We start from the raw sequence: 23530 nt of genomic DNA on the forward strand, positions 1-23530 counted from the left end.
TACCAGCGTTTGTCTCGTACGGTGTGGAATGAGAGCTCATAAGGGACTATTGCGCAAGCACGCAGGCACACAGCAAGCTCGCCTGAGTGCTTGCGCAATAGCATGCTGCCTGAGAAGGCAGTATCGCTGTCAAATCTATCCCTGGGAAAAGAAACGTTGGGCCGAATTGAAAAACGAACTACATTTTGTTACCATATTTTCAGTAGTTGCGCGTAACTTAGTTTTTACATGAAAAAGTAGTTATGTTACTTTATTAACGTGTTACTTACTTTATAATGCGTCACACACAAGACTATCTAGCGGTCACACCGGTCTCACGGTAACGTCAAAATCCATACCTTTTGCACCGCTGTGCAAATTCACAGCGGTGTACTTTCTATACCGTTTATACCTCTAGTATGCATACATGTATCCCGAATACATACTTGTGTGTGTGCGTATGTTTCAAATTGTGCATGTGAGTTTTTGTGTTATTTATTCATGTTTGTTTACGTGTGTCTGTGTAATTTTTTGTGTGTGTGTGTGTGTGTGTGTGTGTATATGTGTGTGTGTGTGTGTGTGTGTTTGTATGTGTTTCTAGTCTACAACTGGCGCAGAGCGTTCTTTTCCCACCACCGCCACTCGCCGGTAAATTAGGGATTGATCATGCGCCCCAAGGGGCGGTTTGGCGGAAGGAGGAGGCGTGTTCTGGCGCAAACGGTATTTTGCCGTTTCTGAATACCATTGCGCTACTGACCAGGAAATACCTGATTTAAAGTCAGTGGCGCGTTGTTCAGATGCTATTTTAAGGGCGCATGCATACATGCGCATGCGATGCATACGGATTGCTTGTGCACCTTGCGCATACACTTTGCTTCTCCCATCTACCTAGCCGCACATTCTTGGTAAATTATTTGGGAAAGAACAGCTGATGCAGCGGTAATAAGTTGTACTTTTAAATCAATGCATCTGCAAACACCGTACAGCAAACACATATTTTCTTGACAGAGACATCGTGTAGGCCTACATGCCCATAGCATTTAGGATTGATGAGTATTTGATCGTGAAAAACATTGTTTTACCGCGAGTGATTGTTAAAAAGAATGAATGAATGCGGGCGTGCGTGTGTGCTCAGTTTAAACACACGCAAACTAAACACGCATAATACAATCAATGGCAATGTCTATTACCGCGGGGACACATGCATATTAGGATAGCATACAATACTGATAAGAAACAATGTTTATAATGTATTGCGTATATCATTAAATAGAACCACAGTTACCGCATATCATATGTTATATCATATACGTTTTCTTTGCCGAAATTTATTTGAGGACTCAGTATTTCTGAAGTTGTGGAAGAAAACCCCTCATTCCATGTGTGAATTAGGCCATATTATTTGGCAATAAACTGAGCCATTTGCAGTTTGAAATTCATGTGCATCTGTCTCATCGGAGACTGCAGACGCGCTGTCAAAATATCAACTCGTCCGATTCAAATGCGCTCATGGCTCTTAAAGGGGATGGGAGATGGCACTCTCATTGGTTTGTTGGACGTTACGCCCAAACCACACCTATGGGTAACTAGGCTGCTTCAGACCAACCCTTTTGACACTATGACGCAAGTGTCATTTATCCGCCTGTAAAATTGCGATAGCGCCGTAGAACCGCCCACAAAGCTACTTGCGCTTTGCGCTTCCCACTTGCGTTTCAGACCGTTAAAATAGGGCCCCATGTATGTAGTCTATGTGTGTGTATTTGTGCGTGCGTGCGTCCGTCAAATAGATTGATCATCTCATAGCATGACGTGTGTGCGTGTGAACACGCGTGTGTGTGTGTGTGTGTTCTCACCTCGCGGTCCAGGGTCAGTTTCAGCCAGACCACGCCGGTCTCTCTGTCCACGGCAAAGTACCTCATGGCCTCCTCACCCACCACCCCGTAGATGAGGGGCTCACCTTCAGGGTCGTCGGCCCTTAGCTGGGTGACCGAGGAACCTGGAACACACACAGGGTCACAGGGTCACATGATGGGGCCGAGGTCACATGATGGGGCCGAGGTCACATGATCCTAGTCCAGAGCACAGCGTGGTTAAAGAGAGAAACCAAAACAAAATGTTGCAGGTCTTTGACGTTCAGGTAAATTAATTGAACAGAGGTAGAATATCTCCATCACTTGTATCACTGACTACAGTGGTTGGTGTTTGTCTTCTGAAACGCTGTGGGAGGGTAACGTGTGCAGAAGGGGTTTAACACGGTATCAGCAGGTGGTTTATAATGCAAAGTAAAGAATAAATAATAGATCATAGAAAATAATTCCCATCCCAGGTACAATTTCTCTTATTTCACAGCAAATACACAATATCTCCCAAAGAGGTATTCTTTGTATTATTTTGTATGGATAGCCCAATTACTGAATACAAAAGGGAGAAAGGCAAACAGAAAATATGGTTCCAAATAAAGAGAATAAGTTTGAAATACTTCAGTTACCGACGCGATGCATTCATGCACTTTCAATTATGCAGAGAAAGCACATTGGCTCAAAACCTGGGGCACAACAGTAATGGCCAAAGAACAAAAAGGGTTATACATATAGTAAGTAATGTGTTCAATCAAATATATATGCCATGTAGACACACACACACACATGCTGACGCACGTACACAAACACACACACATGCTCACACACACACACACACACACCCTCTCACCCGCACGCACACACACGCACATACTCTCTCACCCGCACACATACACACACCCTCTCACCGGCACACACCAGCACACACACACACATACACACACACACACACACACACACACACACACACACACAACACACACACACACACACACACACACACACACACACACACACACACACACACACACACACACACACACAGGGTCGGGGAGGCCGAGTGCTTTTAATTGGAGCTGTATCGGTTCACAGGCTTCATTCATCACAGACAAGGATCGCAGACAGGCTGGCTAATCAAACCCAGGGGTGGAGCAGCGGCAGGATGGCTAATCTACCATGCTGGACACATGTGTCAGAGTGGAAGGGCGGGGCCAAGGAGATGGCCATTCAGTTCTGTGACGCAGGGCTACTGGCGTCCCAGAGAGGGTGCTCGGGCTGGCCGGGTCCTGCCACTGACTAGAGGTGATGAGGACCAGGTCCAGGTCAAAACAATGGATGAACTGATACTGAGTGTGTTTACAATACAGACCACGGTAGTGTTGATCTTTTATACACACTGCAGTGCAGATACAGGTCTTTTCCCATTTTACACTGACTGAAGAGCACTTGAGCACTCCTATGGAACACGCACACACACAAACACAAACGCCTACACAAACGCCTACACACACACACACACACACACACACACACACACACACACACACACACACACACACACACACACACACACACACACACACACACACACACACACACACACACACACATATATAACACATACCCTCACAGGTAAACACAACTGTCTTTAAACAGTTTATAAGTTGTTGGTTTTTTGTTTGTGCGAAACTAAATGTATTTGTTTGTTTTACGCTGCCTTCTTGGCCAGGTCTCTCTTGAAAAAGAGATTTCAAATCTCAATAAGACTTTAACTTGGTTAAATGAAGGTTTAATAAAAGGAAGGAACGCACACACACACACACACACACACACACACACACACACACACACACACACACACACACACACACACACACACACACACACACACACACACACACACACACACACATCTCCCTACCTCAGACAACAGAGGAGAAGTCAAACTCTATCCCCCCTGTCAAGGATGGCCAGAACTGCTTAACACAACGACCAATTAGCCTCCACACTCACCCGGCCCCCTCGCTTATTAATACACTTCATTTCACCATGAAAGGTGGCAAAATGACTAATTAATGTAACGATTTATGAACCCCTCTCATTGCGGCTAATGAGATTTATGCAAATCAACTGCTTTGATATGAGTTATACTTTGGTGGAAGACGTTGCAAATTAAGGATTTTACCACACGGTCATCAATAATTGTGTTTTTCTTTTTTCTTGGTTTCCTCCGAGCGCTGGGCTGAGGAAGAATGGCCCGCTTCATGTGGCGAGACATGTGTTCACGTGAAGAATAACAAATGGCCGTTTGATAGTGCGGCGCACTCCGCAGAGCGGAGGAGATTAACTCCACGGTACACGCTGGCACACAGAGGAGCTCTCGGAGGACTTCACCTCCTCCTCCCCGGGGCCTGGGCCAGGATATACATGCACACACCGAGGGCTGTTTGATAAATCTACGAGGGCTGTGTGTCTTGAGGAGAAAGAGAGTTGGAGTGTGTGTGTTGATTTGCGCTAGCGTGTGCGTGACCGAATGTGACACACTGTGTGTGTGTGTGTGTGTGTGTGCTTGTGTGTGTATCTGTGTATCTGTGTGTGTGTGCATGCGCGCGCGCGCGTGTGTGTGTGTGTGTGTGTGAAGGCAGTCTCCTGGTGCTTATCTATAACAGTGTGGCACACAGCCTTTTCCCCTGACAAATGACACTATTTAGCGGCAAGTGATGCCAGTATTACTGTTATGCATGATACAGTGCACATTAACACCTCCCCTCCCCTTCTCTTCGACGCCACAAAACCCCCCCGCTCATCTGACAAGAGCGATGAACTGGGAAAACCAATTTCTCTCTCTCTCTCTCTCTCTCTCTCTCTCTCTCTCTCTCTCTCTCTCTCTCTCTCTCTCTCTCTCTCTCTCTCTCTCTCTCTCCTCTCTCTCTCTCTCTCTCTCTCTCTCTCTCTCTCTCTCTCTCTCTCTCTCTCTCTCTCTCTCTCCTTCCCTCTCTCCCTCTCTCCTTCGCTCCCCCCCCCCCCCAGCCTATATCTATCTGCCTCTCTCACTCCATGTTTTCCAGACAGGGTGACCCGGAAAAAACGCGGGGCTCCACAAAGGTGAGCAGATAAACACATTGAGGCCAGCTACCTCACAGGTGGCCCTGACCTATAAACAGCTTCCCTGCAGGAGGGGATCGCTCTGTGGTTAATACAAAAATCTTGGAGAGAGGAGAAAGAAAAAACGTCCGGAGAACTCACACCGGAGAGGGACTTTCATGACTGAGAATAAAAAGATCGTAAGCCTGTGGAGGCATTCAGACTGGATGCAGAAACGGGCAGAGCAGACTCAACCTGATGGAACCTTCTCTTGGCATTCACTGGGCATGTGCAGCTCCCTAAAATGGGCATCAGGGGTTTTTGGGCTTGTTTAGTATGTCTACCGCGGGAAGGAGTAGTGCGGACACATGAAGCAGCTTTGACGGCCCGCAGTGGACCAGGAGGAGAGGCCGGCCAGGAGGAAGAGGAGGAGAAAGAGGAGGAAGAGGAAGAGGAGGAAGAGGAGGAAGAAGAGGAAAAAGGAGGAGGTAGAGGAGGACAATGAGGAAGAGGAGGTAGAGAAGAATGAGGAGAAAGAGGGGGAGGAGGAAGCGGAGGAAGCGGAGGAGGAAGAGGCGGGCCGGGGGAAAAGGAGGAAGGGAAGGACGAGGAGGAAGAGGAGAAAGAGAAGGATGAAGATGAGGACGAGGAGGACCAGGAGGAAGAAAAGGAAGAGATGGAAGAGAGGTACGAGGAGGAAAAGGAGGGAGAGGGGCATGCGACGCGGCGTCCCCCTTCACGGCGTCGCCTGTGTTTTATTTAGCTCTGCTGTGTTTTAGGGAGGCCAGCAGGGGGGCTAAATCACTCCACCCGGGGCATCAATCCCTACAGCATCAATCCCTGGGGATCAATAGGAGGCGTGTGTGGCAGCCTGGGATAGCGACCCCGCTCCGGGCCGGAGCTGGCGGACGGGCCCGGGCCGGGTGTGTGTGGGGGAGTGCATCAGGGGGGAGCCTCTGTTTATTAAATGGTTGACATGTGGGGGCCTCCAGTCCATCCAGGGGCTGATTCAGGGGGACATGTGGTGTCAGGACCACCGTTTGAGATATGATGTGAATTATAGCCGGTCGTTTTTCATCCTTCCCACAGACCCAGTGTGAGGAGAAAGTGAACAGGATCAGGGTCTCAGGTGTGCGTTTGTGACTGTGTGTGTGTGTCTATGTGTGCGTCTATGTGTGTGTGTGTATGTGTGTATCAGTTTGTGTGTGAGCGCGTATGTGTGTGTGCGTGCATTTGTGTGCGGGTTGTATCAGTTTGTGTGTGTTCGTTTATGCGTTAGTGCGCGCGCACATGCGTTTACGTGCACGCATGCGTGTGTGTGTGTGCGTGCTGGTGCATAGCCCTCATTGTGCACCTCCACAGGTTAATTCAACACAGCGTAACACATCGTTGGAGCCGGCAGAGGCCAACAAAGCCAGAGGCGAGGCGAGGCAGGGTCACGCTCGGTGGCCAGGCATCCCGCCGCCGGACAGCGGGCCGGGGGGGGCCGGGGGGGCCGGGGGGGCCGGGGGGGCCGGGGGGGCCGGCTGTGATACACACAGGGCCCTGATGAATACTTGATGACTCGTCTCGGCGAGCGCAGCCGATGACTCCGAGGCAGCCGGCCCGCTCAAATGACGGCGGCGCCTCCCAACTGACAAAAGAGTTCTTTCACGTGTGTCAGCAGCGGCAGCATCAACACACCGGAGCCCCAGCGCGTCCAGACTGTCCATCACTCACGTCAGAGACGCACATGAAGAGAGACAGGCGGGCGGGAGGAGGGCTGCCTCAGCATCCAGAGCAGGGTCCTGAGACAGGGGTCCTGGTAGCCCGCGGGCTAGGCGGGAGGGCGGGAGGGCTGGAGGGCGGGAGGGTGGGAGGGTGGGAGGGGGAGCTGGGGGAAGAATGTCTGCCATTTTGTCTTTTTGTGGTTTTGATATCGGTTGTGATCCATGTCCCGTAGTTCCACCTGAATCTATTTGGTTCTGAATACCAACTCATCATAATGATTGGATCTGAATGCTTTCGTATACGTTTGGTAAGGTGCTCTAATGGATGACAACAAATCATAGGTGAAGCACAAGCCGATCTTTTTTCATTAAACTGCGAGTATTTGCTCCCCACCTCTTAAAAAGTTAATGCAAACACCAACTCCAACGCACATCCATTATTTATTCTCATTGTTTTCCATCTACAGAAATATTGTGCTGCCCAAAGAGGTACTTGGCTGGAGAAAATATATTTGAGAGTAAAACCAGATTCAGAACCACAACATTGCCGGCTGGTTTGTTGCACGTTGTTTTGTTGGTGCGTTGTTGCGTGTTACAGAGTGAGAGTGCGAATATAAATGAGTGTGTACGTGTGTTTGGTTTACTATGAGCACAGCAGCAAAACACCACAATAAATACTAACTGAATCAATAACTAAACCTGAACTGAATAATAACTAAATAGCAACTGAATCATCACTAAATATCAACTGAATTATAACTAAATAGTAACTAAATAGTAACTGCATTTTTACTTAATAGCAACGGAATAATAACTAAAAACGGTCAGAACAATAACAAAATAATAACTGCAGTAACTAAGTAGCAACTGAATAGTCATTATATAGTATCTAAATAGGAACCAAATAACAACTGAATATAAACAAAATAGTAACTGAATATAAACCAAATAGTAACGGAATACTAACTAAATTGCAAGTAAATAGTGACTAAAAATGAACTGAATAGTAACTGAATAGTAGTAGTACTTGAATAGTGAATGCGTTTGTGAAGGACCAGCACAATAGAAAGCTTGTGATTGTGTTGAACGATTGACTTTTATCTACAGTACATCTAAGTGCTCCAGCTTCACACCACCAAGGCAGTGCTTACTCTGAGTTCAATAGTCTGTGCTAAAGAGCTGTATTACTCACTGTGCGCTGTAATGGCGAAATGCATCTCCCTCTCCAAGAAAAGTATCAACTGCGCATGAAAACATAATTGTATACAATTTTGGAAACACTGTGATGATAGAGCATGATAGTGTTTTCTAAAGGGCGGATTTACGTTAATAAATCAAACAATTTGTTATAAAATATTGTGCGGTGTATATAGTGCGGTACATAAATAAAGACCATGCAATTAAATAGAGATATACATCTAATAACATGTGACACATTAGATTAGGACAGGGTATTCTGTTGAAGCAACAGAACTTCTGCCCTACCGTCCAGTCCCTTGTTTAACCTTCCCAAAACCTCCAGTCAACGGGGGGGCAAGCTGTAGAGCTCTCATGATCCTCTCACAATACCACATTAAGCTCCATTTGAACACCAAAGCAACGGAACCAAAAACAACACAACAGGTGGCACGCGGCATAGGAGGTAGAGGGTGTTGGCTGTTAACCGGAAGGTTGCTGGTTTGATCCCTGGCTCCTCCTAGCTGAATGTCAAAGTGTCTCTGAGCAAGACACCTCACCCTAACTGCTCCTGACGAGCCGGCTGTCGCCTTGCGTTGGTGACACCGGCGTCAGTGTGTGAATGTGCGCATAAAGGGGTGAATATTAATGAATGCAATATTGTAAAGCTGGCTGGTTAGAAAAGCGCAATATGTATATAGCAACAATATCTTAAGAGACTGGAGCCAAGGGGCGACACCAGGCAGCCACTCTGCACTCAGCAGTCGTGCGGTTTCACTTCGCCCCGGTATGGGGGATTTAATAGGTTGAGATCCTCTTATGGACAACATCCGCGCTTCGGGGGGCTATGTTCGCCGTTAATATCTAACTGCCCGCCAATCGAGCATGGCACTACAGCGACACGAGCAGCCAGACCAGTAGCTGGGGGCCCCGGAGTCTGTTTCCACACACACACACACACACACACACACACACACACACACACACACACACACACACACACACACACACACACACACACACACACACACACACACACACACACACACACATACACACACACAGAGGTGTTGATGCGAGATCAGGGGCCTATCTCATGGGAGCACGAGGAAACATAAAGACACTTTATCTCACGGTTGGCCTGAAGGAAGCATCCCCAGTCGACGGGGAAACCACTGCTTTCCGAGGGAGGTCAATTATACAGCGAGGCAGGGAGGGGGATGTATTAGGGGAAATAATCCAGCTGTGGCTGGAACAATGATAACACAAAATAGTAAAAATAATCACGTTTTCTCGAATTAATGAAACGTCTGCCTATCTGCACCCTCTGAAGGGGAAACCGCCGTGATTCACTCGTGACATCGCCGCAGGAGGTCTGTGGAGTTAAGTAAGAACCACTTTCGAAACAAATCAGCTATTTTGCAAAAAATTAGGGAATCCTCTTCTGCAAAGCTCCAACTCAAACACACCGACTATATTCCTTCCTTTTCCCTCCGGTTTACCCTCGGCTTCTCACGGTCCATTTCCCCCTGCCGCTGCCTCCGTGGGCGCGTGAGCGTCGGCGTGCCGCTGACATTAATAACCATGATAGGAAGTGAGCGGGAGATGAATAGTGCGGCGCGTCCGGCCCTAAGTGACTCCTGTGTTTCAACAACAGCCACCACGGCAGGCCTTGGGAGGCTGTGTATTAATCCGGCAGATTTATGGCTAAATCTGTCTCGCATGGTGGGAGACCACCCTCCCTCCCCGCCATCACATCCCCGCGCCACCGAGTGAATCACGCAGCGGTCAGCGCCGCACACCCCAGAACCCCCCCCCCCATCCCTCGACAGGGAGCGGGGACATTCAGCGAGCGGCTTATGGCCGGCTGGTAAGCAGCTCGTAATTTAAGGGGGTATACGGCCCCGCGCTAACGTACACGCGACTGTCACGCGCTAATGAAACGCGCGGTGTCAAAACGAGCCGATACATCGGGGCGGCGGGACTGCAGAGTGGACGGAAAACACGGAGAGATGCACTCCGGTAAACATTGGTTGAAGGTCAGCGGTGATGCGGCGGTGAGGGTGAAACAACAAACGGGCGAAAGGGTTATTGTTTAATGGTTTACCGACTACATACTGGCTGGGTGGAGGTCTGCTCACACTGGATGTTGCGTGTGTGTTTTTATATCTTGGTCGTTTTCCGTGTATCTCGTTTGATTTAGAATATCAACATTTTTTTATGACTTTGGGACGGACTGGACTGAGGTACTTGAGGTATGTGCACGTGTGTGATGATGACTGTTAATGGGCAGAAGAACTGCATGCGCAATTTCTGATTTGGTGCTGTGTATGTGTTTGAATGCGAGTTAGCGTGTGTACATCACTCACAATTATCAAACAACACCAACTTAACAGACAACACATTCTAAAGTACAGAAATATATATTTATCTCAGCAGAATATAACCACAAAGACTACACATTATCGGGGTGAAAAATGATAAACAATGACAAAACACAATGAAATAACAAAAAAATAAAAATAGTAAAAATAATAACGTTTTCTTGAGTTAATTACACTTTCGAACACCACCAACCTAACTGACACCACATTCTAAAGTATAGAAATATATATCTCTCTGCAGAACACACAAACAATGCTACGCATTGTTGGGATAAAATAATTGTGCGTACCACGAATGCATCAGCCAAATTATTCAGTGCAGGCTCTTCCTTTATTTTTCAGAAGGACCCCCTGATCTGCCGTGTGTGTCGGGACGAGGGGACGCGGGGACGCAGACCCGGACCATGGGGGGGGGGGGGGGGGTCTGAGAGGAGCCGGGTGCACGGCTGGGTCACGGAGCTCCGGCTGTCCCCGCCGTCCCACCCGTCTGATCCCACACGAGCGTGCCGATGACGAAGACGACTGGCGACAAGCCTCTGAGTAACCAATCACGTCGGGGTAAGGCAGCGGACAGTGAAGGACAATGGCGGACGCCCGCCTCGGTGACGAGAAAGGCAGGCCTGTCATCACAATTCATACGCAGCCCTGCTTGCTCCGTGCAGTCCCGGACGCTCTTCTCAAAGTAGTCATAATTGTTTTTTATACAGAGTATAACATAATTATACCCGGTCTCTGTACGTGTGTCTGTCTGTCCTTGGGTTTTTTTACCACACCTGTCATCCGATCGACAGAACATTTCGCTGGAGCTTTGCCACGGACCCGAAGAATCGTAGAATCAACGGAGCCTGCAGCTCAAACAGCTTCAGGCAGCAGTACCATAGGCCACGCCGTCGGACGTTTGAGAACCGGCCCCGTTCAGAACGGGGCACTGCGCCCCGTAATAATATATGTGGTGCAGCTGGGCACGGCGATGGATAAATCATTAAACGTGCCATTCGGTCGACGCGTTTAGCGAAAGCGTGTTGCGACAACGTAAGTGTGTCAACACTTCCCAGTGTGAAACAAAGCCCTAACCACAGCGGTGTTGATACAAGGCTAGCCCCAGTAGAGCCTGATCAATCACATGCACCACGCAGAGAGACGGCTCGGAGAGGAGCAGGCAGACAGTCGCTGCAGTCAGATTTGACGCTTTTATCCAAAGTGACTTTCAGGCGAGGCTGAGAACAATCAAAGCGTACAATCCACGCTGTAGCAAATACCAAAGCGTTTCGAGAGCTGCACCGCGCACAACTTTCTAAAGACACTGTAGGGTAGTGCAGAGGCGCCATATAGGGATCCGAACAAGACGTCTGCGGCCTTATCTCCGCTCCCCAGCCCCTCGTCAGCCTCCCTCGCCCGCGGTGTTGGAGGGACAGAGACCGGGCTCCGACGGGAGAGGACTGAACGCCGTGTTCTACTCGGGGGCCCCGACACAACAGCCGCAGCCTCTCGGTTGGCATCACCACCGGCAGCAGCTCTGCCAGCGTGTGCCAGGGCCAGCCCACGTTCCCTTCACTTCCACTTTAAGTTTCCATCATGTTCTTTTCAGCAGCTTGCGGTGTGTTTTCGTACGCGTCTCGCCCCCCGCCCCCCTTCTCTCTCCCTCTGCCTCTATCACTCTCGCTCGCTCTTGCTCTGTTCCTCTCCCCCTCCTTCGCTCTCTCTCTCTGCCTACCTTTATCACTCTTGCTCTCTCTCACTCACTCTCTTCCTCTCCCCCTCCTTCGCTTCGCTCTCTCCCTCTCTCTATCTCTCTCCCTCCCTCCCCCTCCAATTCCTTCGCTCTCTTTCACCCTGTACCTCTATCAATCTCACTCTCTCTTGCTCCCTCTCTCTCCCTCTTCCCCTCCTTCACTCTCTCTCCATCGCTCTCTCTCCCTCCCTCCCTCCCTCTACCTCTACCTCTCACTCCCTCTCTATCGTTCCCCCTCCTTCTCTGTCTCTCTCTCTCTCCCTTCGTCCCTCACCTCTGCCAAAACCTCTTTCCTTCACTGGCACTGTTTTGACCTCTTTGGGGCGAACTATTACCTGGGAGTGAGCTAAATCACAGCCGGGTAATGGAACATGCCACCTTTGCTGCGGAGCCACATGCACTACTGGCCACGTGCACGCTTGCAAAAAAACAAACATAGAAAGTGACCAATATATATGCGTGCACACACACACACACACACACACACACACACACACACACACACACACACACACACACACACACACACACACACACACACACACACACACACACACACACACACACACAGCATTTGTACTTCTTTAATAAATGTATACGTATTATTTTGTAGTGCTATTAAATTATGTGGCAGCTGCTGCGTGCTGACCCTGAGAGCAGAGAAAGGCGGCTCTCGGGATTGGTTATAATTGTCTTCTCCCTGTCACATGAACAACACATGCAGAGTTCCATGAAAGGGTGTTTGTGTTTCGATGCTGTGACGAGTCCTGCCGCTCACTGCCAGACCCTCGCTCACAGCGTTTGTGTGACCATGGACCCTAACTCCAAAATATTCCAATGAACAAATACCTTTGCTGCACTTAATGTATTTTTCAACGAAGGATGAGCCGTCTCAAGCATATCAATTCGTGTGACGAGCAGAAAACACCTCATCCCTGTCAGAGCTCTGGAAAGATTTAGCAGAAACCACCGGTGGATTAAGATGGAGTGTGACTCAACCACTCTCAACAATGTGAACTGGTTGAATAACTGGAGTGTTACTGGGAGAAGCCTCAAGGTGTCCTGACGGTCTGCCATGGCTTCACTCAGCCCCGGACAGCGATCGGTCCGATCGGTGCGCTTTGATGGACTCTGATGGTGTGTGTGTGTGTGTGTGTGTGTGTGTGTGTGTGTGTGTGTGTGTGTGTGTGTGTGTGTGTGTGTGTGTGTGTGTGTGTGTGTGTGTGTGTGTGTGTGTGTGTGTCTTTGTCTGTTTGTGTGTGTGTTTGTGTGTGTTTGTGTGTGTGTGTTTGTTTGTGTCCCATCGGGCCGCTCTGATGGACACGGGGGTGCTGAAGCCAGCCTGGGATCACCTCAGTAGAGACTCTGATTCTTGGGTCATCTCGTTTGTTTTCACCTCATGCCTCTCCAACTACGACCTGCTCTCCATGTTAGAGTCCCCCCCCCCCCCCCCCCGCACCTTCCTTCCACCACATCTCTAAATCGTACAATTTCCCTTCACTTGCTCTCTCTACGCCTTCTCCCTCCGATTGTCTGCCAAAACGAATTGTACCTCCATATATGTCATAACTGTCGTATAGAGAGATGCTTCAGAGACATGCTATCTAGAGATTCGATAGAGAGAGGCTACAGAGAGATGCTATCTGGAGATGCTACAGATCGATGCTTTAGGGAGATGTGAACTGCAAACATGAGTTCCACTCTCGGCCTCCGCTCTCCCCTTGTCTCCACACATCCACTGGTTCCCACACACACACACACACACACACACACACACACACACACACACACACACACACACACACACACACACACACACACACACACACACACACACACACACACACAGTATCTTATCAGAAGCTACTGTCTGCTCAAACTGTCCATGTTTGAAAACCTTCCCTCCGAGATTCGTTGTTGCCTTCGTTCTTCTTGAGCGTCACACTCTCCCTGTCGATCTTCCCCTCCGAGCGTTTTCTGTATGTGTTTCTGTTGTTGTGTGTGTGTCTGTTGTTGTTTGTGTGTCTGTTGTTGTTTGTGTGTCTAAGTGTTTTCTCTTATTTTGGTGGATGCGTGTTGTCACTTGTGAGCCTCTGTTCCAGCGCGAAAAAAGAGAAGCTCCCCGTGAAATACGGACAGGGAGGAAAAAAAGAGATGGGAAGCAGAAAGACAATAAGAACAAGTGATGAGGGGAGTCCAACGAAGTGCCAGTAGAACAGAACGACGGAGTGAGAGAGACGCGGTAAATCACCGCAGACCCGCCCTGACAGAGGCAAGATGACGCCGGCTCAAGAGGACCCGGGGAGGAACACAATGCATGGGGGATAGAGAGAGGGAGAAAGAGAGAGAGAGAAACACAGAGAGAGAGAGAGAGAGAGAGAGAGAGAGAGAGAAACACAGAGAGAGAGAGAGAGAGAGAGAGAGAGAGAGAGAGAGAGCCAGAGAGAGAGAGCCAGAGAGAGAGAGACAGATACAATGTGAGAAAATAAATAGGCAAAGACAGAAGAATATGTTTGCGTGTGATTGTCTCTAGCTATCTGTGTGTGTGTGTGTGTGTGTGTATGTGTGTGCGCGCATCTGCGCGTGTGCGTGCGTGTGCATGTGTGCATGTGTGTGCGCGCATCTTTTGCTTGTGTGTGCGTGTGTGCGCCTGTGTGTGTGTGCCTGCATATCAGTGCATTACACATTTGCCACTATACCAAGCATGCCTGCATGCCTCGATGACTGCAGTTTAATTCCTTCACACGCAGCGCTTGTTTTACGGATTATGAATCAACTAATTATCTGTGGCACTCAGTAGCTATGGGCCCTAATTAGCCAAAATTAATATTGTTCCCTGATAAAGACATCTGCAGTGGAGAATTAGCAATTGACCTTCCTGGCCAATCTGGAGAGAGGAACAGAGAGAGCCCGGAAAAAGGAAAGGAAGCAGCTCCTGACTTCCTGCATCAGAGTATGTGTCTGTCTGTTTGTGTGTGTGTGTGTGTGTCTCTGTGGTCTCTCTCTATGTGTGTATATGTGTGTTTGCATGTTTATGTGCCTCTCTGTTTGTGCATGTGTTTGTGTCTCTGTTTGTGTGTGTGTGTCTGTCTGTGTGTCTGTTTGTGTGCTTGTGTCTCTGTTTGTGTGTGTGTCTCTGTGTGTGTGTCTCTGTGTGTGTGCGTGCCTGCGTCTGTGTCTCTGTTTGTGTGTGTGTGTCTGTCTGTGTGTCTGTTTGTGTGCTTGTGTCTCTGTTTTTGTGTGTGTCTCTGTGTGTGTGTCTCTGTGTGTGTGCATGCCTGCGTCTGTGTCTCTGTTTGTGTGTGTTTTTCCTGTGTGTGTGTGTGTGTATTTGTGTTTTTGCCTGTGTGTGCGTGTGCATTTGTGTTTCTGCCTGTGTGTGTGTGTTTGCCGGCTGTTGTCGGCCCAGTATTTCAGGTGCCGGCCAGATGACAGCAAAATAGCCCTGGATCTGTCAGCCGTGGGAGCCTTTCGGGGGAGACAAACTACTGCGGTGAGAGGGAACACGCAAACAAACCAACCACAGAGGAGGAAGGACAGAGGGCGATATTAAAGGAAAGACGTGGAGGAGGAACAGGCAGCCGAGCACGGCCGGAAGAATAAATGAATTACACTCCTAAGAACCGTGTTGGGTGTCAAAAGCCATTTGCGCTGAGCGACGAAAAAAAATAGTTAAATGATAGTTTAGTCCCTCCTGTTCTTTCAACACGCACGCATGCACACAGACATAAAAACCCACACAGATTATGGTAAACAAATAGCTAGACATAATAGCTGGTATTTGACACAAATAGCTAGTGTCAAATACTCACAGAATTTCGAATATTCACCACAGCACTATCAAATAATTATTTAAAAGGTGCAAAAGGTAAGATTCAACTGCTATTATTTACAGGTACTCTCTTAGAACTTTCGTCCTTCAGGTATTAGCGAGTGAAACATGCTCTCAGAATATGTACTACGAGTAGCCTAGGCCAGACTTTGTACGACACCATTCAGATATATCTGCCCAATCGGGGTGTCTCTCCCCTCCTCCTGAGTGGTCGGAGAAATCGATCTGGCGTGTCAATCACCAAGCGTGAAATGCATCACTTATCCCCGGCAGAGAACAGAACGCACGGAAGGGAGGGGTAGAGAGGGGAGTGGAGAGGGGAGGGACGGTTTGTTTTTTGTTTCAAACTCTCACTCTCTTCTGCTCTCTCTCTGTGCCACTCTGGATTAAAAAATCTCGATCTAGATCTAGATCTAGAAAAAGTCAGACACCCGTTTAAACCGCTTGAAGCTGATTATTGACAACAGCAGAAAGTGTGTGAGGCAGCAGATCCACGTCGGAGGTAAGGGACTGTAACGGCCCACCCTGCACTTGTCAATTAATGCTATCTGCCGCCGGCGTACTGGCCTTTATGAGAACAAATGTCAGCTTTCAAGACAAAGGACGAGATAACCTTTTTCCATAGCATGCACCCCAGCCTCCAATTACCAGGGCTGATAATGTACTGCGGCCTGTGGGTACGACCGCAACGCAGAGAGCCATCGGCACTGTCAGACCAGGGTCTGTTACCGGAGACAGAGCCAACGGCCCCAGCATCAACGCAGCCTGTGGTGGTAGTAACCCACCTTGATGCTTTACAGGTGGTCTAATGGCACATTTACATTTAGGGCATTTAGCACACGCTTTTATCCAAAGCGACTTACAATAAGTACATTTGTCCGAAGAAAGAGAAACAAGAATAGGTTAGGTTAACCCATTCACTGTATACAAAAAAGGTAACTAGGATAAGATGCTACAAGATGCTAAGTACTATTTGTTTGTGGGTGTGTAATAGTAGTCCCGCTGGAGGAAAAACACATCCATCCTATATAGTGACGGTATGTCTCCCTCTCTCCCATCGTTCTCTCTCCCCCTCTGCATGTGTAGGGTGAGGCTTAAAGGGGGAATTCATGTAATTTCTTGTTTCCTGTCATGTAATTTGAGGAAAGGTCAGGTTGCTTACTTTTTCTTGTCGTTTTACAGCGACGACACACGGTGGAATAATGCTAATTCTGGCACACACAGACCTATGGCCTTACTTCAAAGTGACACCAAAGTTTAATGTGGAAAACTGGCATCAAACACAGGCACACACACACACACAGACACACGCACACACACACACACACACACACACACACACAAGTAATCTGACAGAGACACGCGTATAAACCCACATACACACACACACACACACACACACACACACACACACACACACACACACACACACACACACACACACACACACACACACACACAAGTTATCTGAAAGAAACACACATATCAACACACAAGAGCACAAACACCCGCACACACGCCCACACACACACACACAGGGTGCAGCCTGCCTGTGATACTGGGATGGCGGCCTGCGACGCAGCAGAGAGGAGGTTACTGGTGTGAAACATCCATTTCCAGGTTAGTTGCTCTCTGTGACTCAGGCAGGCATCAGCCGCAGCCCACCTGAGCCAGATAAGCAGGTGCTGGAGCCTGATCCGCCCTGCCGCCACCAGCCGGCAACACCTAGCTCATTACCGAGCTCTGAGGAGCCACATGGGCGCACAACCCCCCCCACACCTCCAAGGCACACGCACACACATGATGGGTGTACCATCCCTACAGGCAACCCTCCTTTAACATAAGGTGACCTTTCCTTCAATAAAAAGCGGACTATGGTATGGAATAGAGTGGCACGAAGAAACAGTGCATTCATAATTCCGTATTGGCCTCATCACATGGCTAAAAGTCCTCCGTAACTATGACAACATCACCAAGACAACGCAGAGTACCCCTACACGTAGCATAGGGTACCCAGCGTGAGAGTGGGCACATGGTATAGGGGTACCCAGCGTGAGGGGGGGACACGTGGCCACGCAGCCTCCGGCGACGCAGTGGGGAGGGGGAGGGAGAGGGGGGGGGCGCAGGTAATCTCGCCACGCCCGCCATCGTCGTGACATCTGTCACAGCTCAGCGCCGGTTGCCTTGGCAGCGGCGCTCACCTGGCGTCTCGCCGCGCCGCCACACAGACACTTTCAATTAACTTTTACAACCCGGAGAAATTTCACGCACACACAGCCAGCTGCCATACTACATGCTTCCACTGTCCGTCGCTGTCTCTGGCTCTCCCTCTCTCTCTCTTACGTCCTCTCTCTCTCTCTCTCTCTCTCTCTCTCTCTCTCTCTCTCTCTCTCTCTCTCTCTCTCTCTCTCTCTCTCTCTCTCTCTCTCTCTCTCTCTCTCTCTCTCTCTCTCTCTCTCTCTCTCCGTCCTCCTCGTGTTGTCTGTCTATCTCTCACAGGTAGAAAACCATGGAAATAATTCTCAACTTATCCCCCGTAGCGGCCTCAGTGGGGGTCTGTCAAACGGCAGCGTCGAGGCTGAGGATGAGGCAGCTCAGGTGAGTTTAAAGCACCTGGCCTCCACGCCGCTCCACGCCACGGAGATTACGATTCAGGGGCCGCTGGCACCCCCTGCTGCTCGCAGGTGCGGTGAAGGAATGTCACGCCAGGTAAGAAAAAAGAACTCTCAGACGCAAGTTAGAAATTAGACCGGCTAGACACAAGGGTTAAAGAGAAAACACAGAAAGAAGAAGGAAGAGAGGGAGGACTAACTCAGAGGAGAGAGAGAGAGAGAGAGAGAGAGAGAGAGAGAGAGAGAGAGAGAGAGAGATAGAGAGAGAGAGAGAGAGAGAGAGAGAGAGAGAGAGAGAGAGTCAGAGAAAAGAGAGAGAGAGTCAGAGAAAAGAGGGAGGGAGAGAGGGTTGAGAGAGAGAGGGAGATAGGGACTGAGGGAGAGAGCGACAGAGAGAGAGAGGGAGAGAGACTCAGAGCACAGAGTCGAAAAAACAGAGAGAGAAAACAGGGAGTCATAGAGAAACCAGAGAGAAGGTCAGAGAAAGGGAGAGAGACAGAGCAGAGAGATAGAGAGAGAGACAGAAACAGCGAGAGAGAGGGAGAGAGACTCAGAGCACAGAGTCGGGGAGAGAAGAGACGACAGGGAGAGACAAGTGAAGGACAAAGTGTTGGACGGTCGTCGTGGGATCACCACGATGTTGCCATGGTGTTTTCATGAACCGGAGGAATGGCGCAAGAGCGAGACTCTCTCCTCCACAGTCTCGCCCAGTGGGGAGTCAGACTAAAGCAGGGGTGGCTAAAGCAGGTGGCACACACACACACACACACACACACACACACACACACACACACACACACACACACACACACACACACACACACACACACACACACACACACACACACACACACACACACACACACACACACGGTTTGCAGTCACCAACCGACAGCATTGGTTCAGCGCACGAATATATAAAGCACCAGTAGGAAAGCTTGTCCCCGTCATTAAGAATACCTTCTGTGATTCCACGAGGGCCCTTAAGACGAGCGGGCCCCTGCGGGGACTAGGTGCCGCTAATCACAGGGACGACAACACTGCTGCTGAGAGACAACGTTTCTATCGTTGAGACTCCTCACACACAGACACACGCCCACGTCGACACATCAGCAGACGTTGGGCTCGCACGGGACGAGAGCCACATCCACCGATTGCAGACTCAGACTCACCGGCAGTGAGGGATGCTTTGCCGTTTGCTAAGGGAGGCACTGCTGGGGTAGCGTGCCAGTTGATCACATGTGCCTGCGTGCTCGGGCTGGCCCCTCAGACTCAGGCACACATCTGCTGAGTGGGACTTCAACGTTCACCCGAAGCAAGTGCTCGCATAAAGGCTCTCGAAAAAAAGCCCTCGCCTGGATCATTCAACGAACTCCATCCCCTCATTACACCTGAGCTCATCTTCCCTCATTCCTCTGCTTCACCATAAACGGTAAATGGACTGCATTTATACAGTGCTTTTCTAACCAGTGGCCACTCAGAGCGCTTTTCAATATTACCTCACATTCATTCATTCATGCAAACCTTCACACACCGACGGCGGTGTCAACCATGCAAGACGACAGCCAGCTCGTCAGGAGCAGTTAGGGTGAGGCGTCTTGCTCAGGGACACCTCGACAATCAGCTTAGGTGGAGCCAGGGATCGAACTAGAAACCTTCCGGTTAAGAGACAACCCGCTCTACCCCCTTAGCCCCATCAGGGCAGGAGGAGGCGTCCTTCCTCGAGTGTGTCCGTGCAGTCGTTCGCATGCACAGCGTGTTGATTTGGGTGTCGTGAGTACGTATCTCAGTCCAGTCTGCAGAAACCTGGTTCCAGCCCTGGCCATTGCAGTCCCCGACCCCATCAAACATAAGATGAATGAACCGGCCCAAGCCCAGAGGGGGCAGCCGTTTCACTGGGAGCTAGGAGGTGGACGCAGAACATGACTGGTAATGGTGGAGACCTAAAGCTGCCATGTATGTCTGGAAGAGGCGAGGGTCAGCGAGATTGATGCGTGAACGGCCAGGATTTAACGCGCGTCGGCGAGACGGCGAAATGGACTCGGCCCATATTGTAGCTTAGCACAGGAACGGCCGGAGAAGGCAGAGGGAAAATGATTTAGGGTTAATCTGTCTTGCGGGCTTGTCGCCTGCTGTATGGAAAAGGGGCTCGACCGAGGGAAGCTGTGATGCAGCATCCATGTCAGAGCTGAACAACAGCCTCTCCATGCGGTTCAGCATACATGAGATGATCAGACAGTGATTACCTCTCACAGAGGCTGTGAGACAGCTCTGCATCCCAAGGTCAGGTTGTAGAGTAGTGTCTCAGTAAGATGCTTTTATTATGTTATTATGGGCTGGCCGATCAACTAAGTGGCGGTTAGAATTCAGCTATAGGTGCACCAGTAAATCTCAAGACAGCTTGCAAAGAAAGTAAAATATAATCATTATACAGGCACCTACATGGAAAAGCAGCCTTCATCGCATATACATAACTAATTTGGTTTGAAACGTTAATGTTGATTGAAGTGAAGTACAGGAAAGAGAAAATATGAAATATAAACTATGAATCAGAGGGCATGACCTTTTTAGATGAAATATAGTTACAGTGACTGACAACTATGTCTCTAATCGCTCCTCAAAGGGATAAAGGATAAACAATTCAATATGCCCACTTGACCTTCAAATCCACTTTTTACATTTAGTCTCTTGGAGATAGCAGAATAATCTGGCAGCAAACAGTTTGTTTACAGTGGAGAAGTTCAACCTTTTGAGAGTGAGGTGTGTGTGTTTATGGGTGTGCTATGTGTGCGTAATTATGGGTGTGCACGGTGTGTGTGTGTGTGTGTTTAGGTTGTATGTTGTGTGTGAGTTTATGGGTGAGTGGTGTGTGTGAGGGTAATGAGGGTCTTTGTCAATATATTTTCACGGAGTGCATTTAAAATATATACGTGTAGGCTTGTTTATCGATGTTTTACCTGTATGTGTTGTGTGGTTGTGCATTAAGGAGCAGGACAGAAATATGAGGAGCAATATGGGCTTGAGACAGAGACAGAGACAGAGAGAGAGTGAGAGTGAGAGTGAGAGAGAAAGCGAGAAAGACAGACAGAGAGAGAGGGAGAGTTCATCTCGAGAGCGTGAAGGAGGCGGTGGCAGAGTCGTCACCGGTTTACACTAAAACCATCCACACAGACTGCTTTAATATGGAGCACCTCCAAGCTACTTCCTGAGCAGCGGTTATTATTGAATTAGTCCAGGGAGCTCATTGAACACGCAAGTGTGCAAATGTGCGACGTCACTAGAACGCAAGGAGACAGCCTACAAAGAGCAGAGAATAGAGGGAGAATGACAAAGGAAGGATGTAAAGGAGGACCAAAGGCATCAAGCGAGGAAGAAGGGGAATCGGTAACCGATCCGGGGAAGGTGACATGGAATAATTGATGATCAGGTTAAGCACGGGTCATTCTTACACTCCGTTAATGCATTGTCGAAGTTCCTTTTTGGAGAGCTCTGCTAATTCAGTTCCGTATCCACTGTTAAAATGCCCGTGATTAGGGGTTCAACAGACGGTCATTACATGGAGGTCTTTGGTAATGAAAAGATCGCTATCGGACCAACACTGTAGTGATAATATCAGCCTCCGCTGGCTTTGCTACCAAAGCCCCTTTTTTTCTTACTAATATTGCTACTGCTATTAGGCCACTCATTAGACACAAATTCACTCATTAGAGTGGATTCGACTGTTCACACGCTGTGCGTTAACAAAGTTGAACCTGATCAAGTCGACATAACGTAATCCAACACGACACCAAGGGACTCACGGCACGCACGTCAATACAAAGCACGTGGGTCCCACCGGAGCACGGAAGTTTCTCTCGTTTTGAACAAATGTTGTGCTTGGTTAGTTCATCACTCAGTAGAGAGCGTAATCTGTGGAATCAGGGCAAAGTGGATTAGGAGATGAGAGGGTTTAAATCAAAGAGCCTTCGCATACTTTAATTACCCATCCCGTTCCCTGACACAACACACATTGTTATCAGCCCTCGCATTCAAATGGCGGTTTCTTCTTTTGTAGCCCCCCAGTGAGATTGTTATTTCCAAACATGCGTGTGACCAAAATTCACAAATCACAAACACATGCCGGCGTTAAAATAAACGTTTGACGTGATTAGTCATATTCAACACAATGCCGTGGTTTGTGTGTTTGTAGCAACAAATCCCTCATGGCTTTTGCCACACCAATGGTGGAGTGTTTATGCATGGGCACGCATGTGGCGCACACATGTGTGTGTGTTTGTGTGTGCATATGTATGTGTATCTGTATTTGTATGTGTGTGTGTGTGTGTGTGTGCATGTGTGTGTCCCTTTGTATTTCTATGGGCACAGAGTCAGTGGCAGCTCACTGTACCTCACAATAAATATAAGGTTATATTGCAGTCACCACTAACTAACGCTGCATTCTGAAAGCAAGCAACCGTGCACCCCTGCATCTTTATGCCCACTGCTTTGAGGCTGAAAGCTGGGAGAGTTGCTAGCGAGTGGAGCGTGTGAATTAATGAGCGAGTACACCAGATAGTGTGAGCGGACTTGCGCAGACATTAATGAGCAGGTAAGTCTGAGGTGTAATCTCGGATGAAGACTCAGGTAGTTGGACGGCTTCCATCCCGGCTCTCTGATAAATAAACAAGTGGTTCTGGGTGCAGACAGATCTTCGTGCGGACAGATCTGTGTGCAGACAGCCAAGCCTGCACAAGCCATCCCCTGGAAGCCACTGATCCGCTGCCCAGACTCCAGCACCAAGTGGTCTGGCCGTGTGTGGATGTTCTTGTGTGTGTGAGAACATGTATGATGTATTGAGTGTTACTGTAAGAAAAACTGTGCGCGTGTGTGTGTGGTGTGTGTAGATGTTTGTGAGTAAGTGAGTGAGTGTGCGAGCGAGCGTGTGATTAAGAGCAAGAGCAAACTGCAAACTGTGTGTGTGTGTGTTTGTGTGTATCTGTGTGTGTGTGTGTGTGTGTGTGTGTGTGTGCGTGCGTGTGTGTGTGTGTTTGTGCGTGTGAATTTGTGCGGGTGTGTGTGTGTTTTAGTTTGTGTGTGTGTCTGTGTCTCTGTGTGTCTGTAATTGTGTGTATCGGCAGCCCACTTCAAAGTAAGGAACGTCCCCTTCATCCATTCCTCCCATCA

The 23530-nt window shown here is 49.0% G+C and overlaps 1 protein-coding gene across 1 annotated transcript in view; it reads right to left on the reverse strand.

The window, feature by feature from the left end:
• Nucleotides 1–23530, reverse strand: part of cdh23 (cadherin-related 23) — a 182591-nt gene that overhangs the window by 142366 nt on the left and 16695 nt on the right. The window contains exon 4 of the mRNA XM_030378309.1: nt 1833–1975. Coding sequence (XP_030234169.1) covers nt 1833–1975 — 143 coding nt within the window. The remainder of the gene's footprint in view (nt 1–1832; nt 1976–23530) is intronic.

Source organism: Gadus morhua, chromosome 15, assembly GCF_902167405.1.
Source record: "Gadus morhua chromosome 15, gadMor3.0, whole genome shotgun sequence".
NCBI lineage: Eukaryota > Metazoa > Chordata > Actinopteri > Gadiformes > Gadidae > Gadus > Gadus morhua.